The sequence below is a fragment of the Balaenoptera musculus genome, chromosome 7, assembly GCF_009873245.2.
Source record: "Balaenoptera musculus isolate JJ_BM4_2016_0621 chromosome 7, mBalMus1.pri.v3, whole genome shotgun sequence".
Lineage (NCBI taxonomy): Eukaryota > Metazoa > Chordata > Mammalia > Artiodactyla > Balaenopteridae > Balaenoptera > Balaenoptera musculus.
The window spans coordinates 84172106-84180765 of NC_045791.1; the positions used below are offsets into that span (position 1 = coordinate 84172106).

Consider the following 8660-nt stretch of genomic DNA (forward strand, 5'->3'; position numbering starts at 1 on the left):
CTATTAAAAAGAACATGGAAATTAAAATTAAAAAGAACATGGAAAGGCCAACTGTGTGATAGATGGCATTCACATGTGCTTTCATTTGTAAAGCTACATTTATTGAGTGACTGCATCCTTATTTAGAAAATCTGGAGAACAGGGGCAGTTCTGATTTTTTTTTTCATCTATCAAGTCACTGTTTCAAATTTAAAAAAAAAAAATAGAGTTATGGTAACTAAAGAGCACACAAGTCACATACAAAAAAGAAAAAAAAAAGCCAGCTATTTTATCCTTTCAGTGTGGTTAGCAAGGCTCCTTTGTGTCTACAAATTTCCCTGGGTGGTGCTGTTGCCAAGAAATTCTAATTCATGACAAGGTTTTCTGCAAATTGGGGACAGAGGCAAACCTGCGGATGCAGGGACCCTACAGTTTGCTTTGTCTTTCTGGCTGAGACAGCACCCGGCTGCTCGGGCCTGTAGAAGGCAGTGCAAAGGCAAGATCCCAACGTAGGAGAAGCGATGTAGCTCACAGATCAAATCCCATCCCTTGCACCACGAGGCTGTTCTTGGCAGGCAACCATTTTTGTAAGTTGTCCCCTAGAGATGCTTCATACCAAAGGCCCTTGTAAAAAGTGTTTCAGGGTGCCTGAAACCAAGATGAAATTGCAGTGTTATGGGGACACTGTAGTTCTTACAGTAGCCAAGTATGCCATTAGTTTAAAACAATGGGGGAATGGGGGAGGAGGGAAGAATGTTCTATGATTTATTTATTTGTTTCCAGTAGCAGTGGAAAATTTTCTCTGAGCAAAAAGGAGGCCTGAAACTGACCCCATCTGCCAATTATGAATCAGCATTAACAACAAGCATAATTCCATAAGAGTTTTCAAGTAAACATACCATGATCCTCAATGGCATGAAGCAAAGCTAAGTGCAAATAAGACTTAGAACATCATTACTTGACCTGCACTCATGAAATAGCAGTCTAGGTATAAAGAATATATCCAAATTCTAAAAGTCTTTGTAGCTTCCCAAAGAAAAATAACCATCAGTATTGTACCAAATCCTTTTTTATTTTCCAAGTCAGCAGTGAGTCCAGAAAAATCATGATTTCTAATGGCAACAAAACTCATGAATGGGTCCCCCTTTATCCATCATCAAGTGGTACCCTATACGCTACTCTTAGTTTCTGTCCTACCTTTGACTTTTTCCTACTTTTGCTCAGACAGCTCTTGGAAATTTTCCTGCAAGTTTCCAAAGAGCTTAAGGCTGGTAGCCTTAAGAGTTGTGCGTCAGCGGAATTCCATAAAATAATAGACCACATAAGCACAGTGTAATTTACAGTTATATGACAGGCAAGGATGATGTTACTTGGGCCAAATGCTTAAGTATGCAGTCAGGGCCCAGGAATGGAGAGCTGTTAATGTAGGATGTCCATGTGGATTTAAAAATTACACCAACAATGGTTTTCATAGTTGGAGCCGTATGAGGCTAAGACATTATTGCCCAAAAACCCAATGTCAAAATGACGACCCCTGTGACAGGAGGGCCATGACAAGCTCACTGACTATTAAGCAGAACAATTACCTCAGACTTGAGTTTAAAATAAAATCTCCAAAGAGTCCATCCTTAATTTTCAAATGCACAGCTGTTCTTGAGTTTATCATCCAAGCCACTCTTTCTTACGAACCAAATCAGACTATTGGAATCTCTGTACTTGGCTCATCTCCTCAAGGTACACTGTTCACTTTCAGGACTACATCTAATAACTGCTCCTCATTTGACCTCTAAAATTTGATTACCCCCGAGCATCAGGAAACTTCCTCCTGCCTGGGGTTCTTTGTAGCAACCTTCTTGAGCTGATTTGAGCAAAGGAGCCTTAAAATTTCACCATGTGATGGTTGATTTAGAACCAACAGTTGCATATAACCACACTCCCCTCCTTTATACTCAGAAGAGGCAAGAGGGAGGGGGCAGGTAGAGGGAGGAAGGAAGAGACAGAGGTTGGAGGTTATGTCATCACCATGAACTTGGAGTCACAATCACCTTTACAGAAAGCATCCGTGACTACAGAGTCCACAGAAGAAAGCTCCTTGGAATGATATCTCATTTAGGACCGTGTCCTCACAAGTTATGTTTCAGTATGGATTATGAGCATGCCTCTGAAAGAGCTTGGCAAAGGGTTTTAAGCTGAGGGCAGTTGGCAGTAGGAGAGGATTAAGGCAAGAAATAGGGGGGTGAAAATTTCTTTGCCCACAGATACAAACTAAGCTAGAGATGCCCTGAAGGAGGTGAGATGAAGGATGAGGTGGGTGGGAAGCGGAGAAGGCTTCTAAGGAAACAAAAGATCCAATACACCTTCTCATTATCAAACCAATGATGTTTCTTTACAGATCTAGACTTTCTCAAGGATGCTCTAACCAGATCTAGAAAAGCAGGTTTCCTCTGGAGAGGCCTTCCCCCAAAGCAGGCTTTACTACTGTGAAATCTTGAACCAAAACAAAGTTGGGTGATTCATCAGGAGGGAACGTTGTAACAAATAAAGCCAACTTTCTTCCCTCCAACCCTGCTTAACAGTTAGTCACAAACAAGGGCTGTCTTGGGCAGGCTGACTAAATCAACAGATTCTCTTCCCTAACCTGTCTAGACAGTTGTTAATAGGCAACCGATTCAACACCAGTGGGCTGACAGTGTGAAATGAAGACTATTTCAGAAAATGAAATTCTGGCAACCTTTTGGTTTAATTAGCATGTGAAATAAAAGGAGGAAAAAGCTCTACTGAGACCCTTCCTGAGATAGTCTCATCGAGGATGGGGGAAAGGATGCACTGGAGAAATGCCTTCTGCTAGAAACATGTGAGCTGTGCGTGCGTTTAGAGAAAGACAAAGTCAAACACATCTGCCAGCATCCTTGGGCAGGAATGTATGTGTGGAAGCACAGACACCAGAGGCCAGTACCTGGAGAAACTCCAGCCTCGAAATCAGGGGAGAACAGCAACTAGCAACAATGGTACACAGGATAGGCTCTTTATACCAAAAGCCAAACCTGACTCACTAAAACAGCAACTGTTACATCCCAGGCTCAAACTGGCAAATCCCGCTTTGGATCCTGGCAGAGGAAATTCAGCTGTTCATTAGCCTTAACAAGCTGCTGTCACGGAGCAGAGAAGTTACATGAGCAGCCACACACCAAGCCTCTTGCCGCCCTCCCCAAGGGCAAGCACGTTTCTCCCAGACGGACTGTGCACGTTCACACTTCCAATGTGCAAATCCGAACTGTCTTCTTGCACGTTCCACGATGCACACTGTAGAATTCTGAAAGAATGTTCGTGTCCCTCCATCCCCACCCACCATCTTTCCTGCAGAATGTCCCCTCAGCAGCTCCTAATCCTTACTGAGAAAACCACTGTTTCCGCAGCAGATCTAGCACTTTCCACTAACCAGTACTTTCTTTATTCCACTTCACAAAGCCCAGTGAACTTGTCACCAGCCCCGCTTCCCCCTCACTGGGACACCTAGCCAACTTGGCATCGGTGCCCTTCAGCATCTTAGGAGTTTCTTGACTAGTCCTCTAAAACAAAGTCAGAGGCTTGGAAGCACACACCACCCTTTGTCGGAGGTTGTGCAAGTGGAGAGGCACACCAAACGAAAGAGAAGCAAGGACACCCACAGAGGGTGTTCTCCTTCTGAAGACACCGCACTGGGGAAACCTACAATGCACGGTCAGCATGAGATAGATACATCTTCCCATCCTCTTCCTAGATATCTTTGAGTATCCTTTATCACTGGGCTCCTCGTCCTCCTGCCCACCTTCTAATCTCAAAATCAAGTTCCTATTCTTTACTGATACTCGCTAATTACTAGCAAAACACTCCGCTTTGCTCCTATCCCCTCCCCCCCATCTGACGGTCGTTAGCACCAGTTGAAAGAGATGAACCGGATTTAAGGTACCAAGGAGGTAGAGCTCCTGCATGTAGGGACGCGGTACCTGTCTGTGATGGCTCGTAAAGCCCCAAACCACCTTCCCACCCGGCTCCTCCGAACCCCAGAAGTTAGGCAGGTCTCTGCTGGGGGGCAGTGAGCCGCACAACGTGTGCGCAAGGATGTGTGTTGGTGACTGAAACGCAGGCAGCTCGGACCGGCCGCTCAGCTCAGCACACTAAGGGGTTAGGGGGTGGGTGGAGAGGTAAGCATACGACTGTTTCCGAAAACATTTTAAACAACAGACAGCCAAAAAGGGGGGGGGGAAATTAAACAAACAAACAAACAAAATTCAACCCCAAGCCCACACCAACGCAGCCCCTGCGTCTCCGCCGCCACCACACGATTTACACAAGTAATTTAAATCATTCACCTGCTGCCAGGTCTCCTCCAGGGATGGCAAAGCTGAGAAGTAGCCGGTGTCGTGGACAAGTTGTAGCTCCTGGAATATACTATAACTAGCCAACACGTCCATGCTGCTGCTGCCGGGCAAAACGGGAGGAGAAACCCTCCCCCGAACACAGTTGGGTCTGTTTGTTTGTCAGTCTGTCTGGCTCACCCCCCAAGGAGGCAGACATCCAGTGGCCCTTTTGTTTTGTTTTGTTTCAGTCAACTAAAAAGGAAAAAAAAAAAAAAATCAATGCAGAAGAGAGGGAGAGAGGAGGTGAGAGAGGAGAGACTGAGTGGGGTGGATGGAGAGAGGCATCCAGCGTGTACAGTGCAGACGGCTGCCAGGAAAAGGGGACTTCACGGGAGTAACAATTCCCTTCCAGGGCTCTAATCACTCCAGCTCGTGGATCAGGAAGGGGGATGCAAACTCACTGACACGAAGCTGCCATCTATTTCTGCAGCGCTGTTCGCTCCTAATGCAATCTTTGCTCTTTATTTTGGGAGGTGGCATTTTTTTTTTCTCGCGATCGCTTCTCTCCCCCCCTTTCCTTCCCTCCCCACCCCCACCCCCATCCTTGCTAGTTTGTAGTCTCTCCACCCCCCCCCTCCTCCTTTTCTCCTCCTCCTGCTCTTCCCCCTCCCCAAACTCCCTCCCTCCGCCCGGCTCTCCGCGCAGCCGTGGGATCTCGGAGGAGGGCGTCCATTAGGCCGCGTGTGACCATGTATGGTAAACAGGGGGCTCATGAAGTCACTGAGGACCAATGGGCAGCGTGGAGCAGGGCCTGGGGCGGGGCTTGGCCCTGGCGGCGGGCGCGGATTGGCACGCTGCGAATCTCCCTGCTGCCTTACAAGGCGGTGCGAGGCGAGCTATTTTTAGAGGGCTATATAAGGGGGCCGAAAAGGCCGTGCGGTGGCCGGGGAGTGCGAGCGCGAGGGATTGGGAGGGTAGCGGCGACACTTGCACCGGCTCCCGGGACGCCGAGGCGACTGGGCTCGGGCCGCACGCCGGCCTCCGACCTTCCCTTGGGCGCCAGGTGGAGCCCCAGGCGGCCGGAGCCTGCGCCCCTCAGAGGGGAGAGGGTCGCGTATCGCCGTTCTGGCGTGGACGCGGCCGGTCAGGAGGTGAAAGTCCAGAATGCGGGGTTAGGATGCCTCCCGGAGGAACAGCGAGGCGGGAGGACGAGGAAGCCGGCTTGGGGAGGAGGGCAGGCCGCTTCCCACTCCGCCTCCCTTCTAGGCCCGGGGGCAGGGAACCGCGAGGGCGGGGCAGCGCAAAGGAGTTCCTCACTTCCTCAAAAATAAACCGGGGGGTTGGGGGGAGGGGGGAAGAAAGAAAAAGTCACCAAAAGCCCCTTCACGAATTCCCCACAGGCTGCCAGGGTGCAGAGAAGAAGCGCCAGAGAAGGAAGCGCCACACAATGGAGCAGAACAAAGGGGAATGCGCGAAAACAGCGGCCTGCCCCCGCCTCGCGCGCCGCGCGCAGTCCCCGCCCCCAGCCCCGCCGGCGCCCCTGTGCGTGCCGCCGCGCCCCGCCCCGCCCCGCCCGCCCAGCCTTCTGACCCGGCGCCGGGGACCGGGCGGGGGTCACACTCGGAGTTAGAGATGATTGGAACTGGACGTTTTGCTGGAGAGTGTGTTAAAGACAATAAAGGGAATCCTTGTAGACGCGGGGTGTAGGCAGGAGTCGGCAACTTGCTTGGGGGCTTAAACGTGAGACTTCCCATGTGGCTTGGAGAGAGGGTGTCCGTCTGCCTAGCTGCGGTGGTGAGAGGAGGACCCGGATTGCGTTATGGCGCTAACATATAGAGATGTATAGATAGAGACCCTATTATCTCTTAGCTGAACTACGCACGTTGTGAGGGTTGACCGCTTGTTTGCTTGACCTTAAATGGTTAGTGTGGTTAAAGCTTCCCCAAAATGCAGTGTGAGCTGAACTTCCACTTTTGGAATCATTGCAGAATTTGGTACTTATTCTGAAATGAGAAACTTAAATTCAATTCATAATGGAAGAAACACATCCACCTTAATCGCCCTTCTCAACTGTCTCTCCTTCTGATTATGTGGGACTCCATATCACAATATTTCGAAAGTTCTACTTTATAGAACAAACACAGTTTGAAATTCAGTATTTGCCAGGGGAAATTAAATGGGAATTATTGAGTTGAGAAAAGTCTAGTTTATTTGCTTTTTGATGTCTGGAATTCTGTTGGTCAGATCTCCAGCATCCAGTGTATGTGTATAATTGGTGAATGTACTGTAAGTGTGTGTGCATGGAATGTACAAGGATCTTGGTACATTTAGTATTATGTATTATACACATTCGTGGTGCTAGGGGATAAATGGTATGAAAAGGGTAAAAGTCCTACACGATTAAAGTGATATTATGATAGCACACATATAAGTGCCAGTATGAGAAGTCTGCGTGGGCCTTTCCCAGAAGCAGAAAACCATTTAGAGCCATCACATACCAATTAATGCATTAACTTGATCCTTATGGCCATTGATACTGCCACTTACTACTGTGTGACTTTGAGCAAATTACTGGCTCAGACCCTCTGGCTACCCTTCTCAGACACAGGAAAAGTGGTATCTGCCTTGCCTGATTGTTATGAACAGTCAAAATGTTATAAAATAATGTTTGTTAACTCACCTAGCATAGTGTATCTGGTGCTAATAGGTGAATACTAAATGTTAGCCATCATTACCTCCTGACTTTAGCTGAGTAAATTAAATAATATCTGAACCAATCAGGCTTGTAGGGGGATATACCAGTCTCAGAGAAGAAGAAGGTAGAAACCTCTTGCCAGTTTGGAATAAGGTCTTCCCCTGCAACCCAACATGCTATCCTGATTGTGTGTGGGGATGGGGAAGAGACCACTGAGAAGTACTGGGGCAGAAGACATGTTCAGGAGTAATAGGGGAGGGAAAGGATCTTATTTATTTATTTATTTTTGAATTTTATTTTATTTATTCTGTTATATAGCAGGTTCTTATTAGTTATCTATTTTATACATGTTAGTGTATACATGTCAATCCCAGTCTCCCAATTCATCCCACCACCACCCAGGGGAGGGAAAGGATCTTAAATGTAGGAAATGCAAGAGGCAAAAAGCAGAGCAAGACCAAAGAACATAATTTGAGACTCAACTGAACTTGTTTTTTGTTTTTTTTGTGTTACACTATTACCATTTTCAACAAAATATGACATACCTGTTAACTTTGAAGATTTTAAGCACAATGTGCCAAGCTGTATGGGCACATAAACATTTTATATGCTGTGTCTCATTTCATCCTCATGACAGCCCCAAGGTAGGTATTTTTATTATCCCCAACTTTATGGATAAAGATACCCAGGCTTGGAAATACTAAGTTGGTCAAGGTCACACAACCAGGAAGCAGCCAAACAGGGGTTCAAATCCAGGACCACCTGACTTCCAAGACTGTGCTCTGCATGGGGCTCTCTGCAAGGTGAAAGACTTGAGTTTCTTGGTTTTAAGTCAAGACTTGTTTATAAAAATTGCTTGGGTGTGGAGAGGGAGGCTTCCATTGAGGTTTTTCACATGTAAATATCAGCCATCCAACTTATAGAAGAACTCAGCCAAAATTTTACAATGTAAATCCTAAAAACCTCATTATGAGTTTTTCCAAAGCTTTATAGATTAGAATTCATTCTGAGAGATTTATGTAACAAGGCGCTCCTAAAGGCATATTTTCAGTATTAGTCATATTTAGCTACTTTTAATAGCCTAGAGACCTTAGGTTCACATTGCAAAGCACATGGAAAGAATCCGAATATACAAAATAATCAACAAATTAAGATCACAAGGGAAATTTGGCCGCCAAACAAACCAAAAATAAAGAGCACTGCTACAACTACTGCATACTGAATGCTTTCTCTGTACCTGGCATTTACACGTGTTCACGTCTAATCTTCACCACAATCTTGTGAGGGAGCTATTACTGCTCCATTTTCACAGATGAAGATACCAAAGTTCAGAATGGGCACATAATTTGCCCATTGTCATATGTCTCTTAAGTGGCAAAAGCAGATTCAAACATAGGTCTGGCTCCAAGTTGACTCCAAAGTCTATGTCCTCCACATGTGTTGCCTTAGAAGATACTGATGATACTTTTAAAAGTATCACCCTTTGGAAGTGATCCTATAGGAAACACCTAAGAGTAAATAACAAGTTACCCCCCAAGAACTGAGAAATGAGGATATTTTATGAACAAAATAGTAAAAATTCAATATGCAAATAGAAACAAGACATCAGACTGTTACTACTAGAAAAGTTCTGTGTCATTAGTACA

At 46.2% G+C, this 8660-nt stretch overlaps 2 protein-coding genes across 14 annotated transcripts in view; one reads left to right on the top strand and one right to left on the bottom strand.

Annotated features, from left to right (window-relative positions):
- KLF7 (Kruppel like factor 7) overlaps nucleotides 1-4911 on the bottom strand; it is a 107624-nt gene extending 102713 nt beyond the window's left edge. For 10 of the 13 annotated variants that reach the window (XR_005020594.1, XR_005020592.1, XR_005020591.1 and 7 more), the window contains exon 1: nucleotides 4332-4873. Coding sequence is in view for 6 of the 13 variants with exons in the window: in XM_036857908.1 (XP_036713803.1) it covers nucleotides 4332-4433 (102 nt within the window). In the remaining 7 variants the exon portion in view is untranslated. Of the gene's footprint in view, nucleotides 1-4331 lie in introns of all 13 variants that reach the window. The other 3 variants (XM_036857905.1, XR_005020595.1, XM_036857906.1) reach the window with 3 other exon arrangements.
- Nucleotides 4912-5109: 198 nt separating this feature from the next.
- Nucleotides 5110-5950, top strand: LOC118897977 (anoctamin-8-like). The gene is made up of 2 exons (XM_036857665.1): nucleotides 5110-5470; nucleotides 5720-5950. The coding sequence occupies exons 1-2, from the start codon at nucleotides 5110-5112 to the stop codon at nucleotides 5947-5949; spliced, it is 591 nt and encodes a 196-aa protein (XP_036713560.1). The 3' UTR covers nucleotide 5950.
- Nucleotides 5951-8660: the final 2710 nt, after the last annotated feature.

What these genes read in the sequence shown, in the direction of transcription:
- LOC118897977 (XM_036857665.1), top strand. Translation starts at nt 5,110, where the DNA reads ATGGGCAGCGTGGAGCAGGGCCTGGGGCGGGGCTTGGCCCTGGCGGCG. An exon ending in TGGACGCGGCCGGTCAGGAG is followed by an intron (nt 5,471 to 5,719) that starts GTGAAAGTCCAG and finishes AATTCCCCACAG; the next exon opens with GCTGCCAGGGTGCAGAGAAG.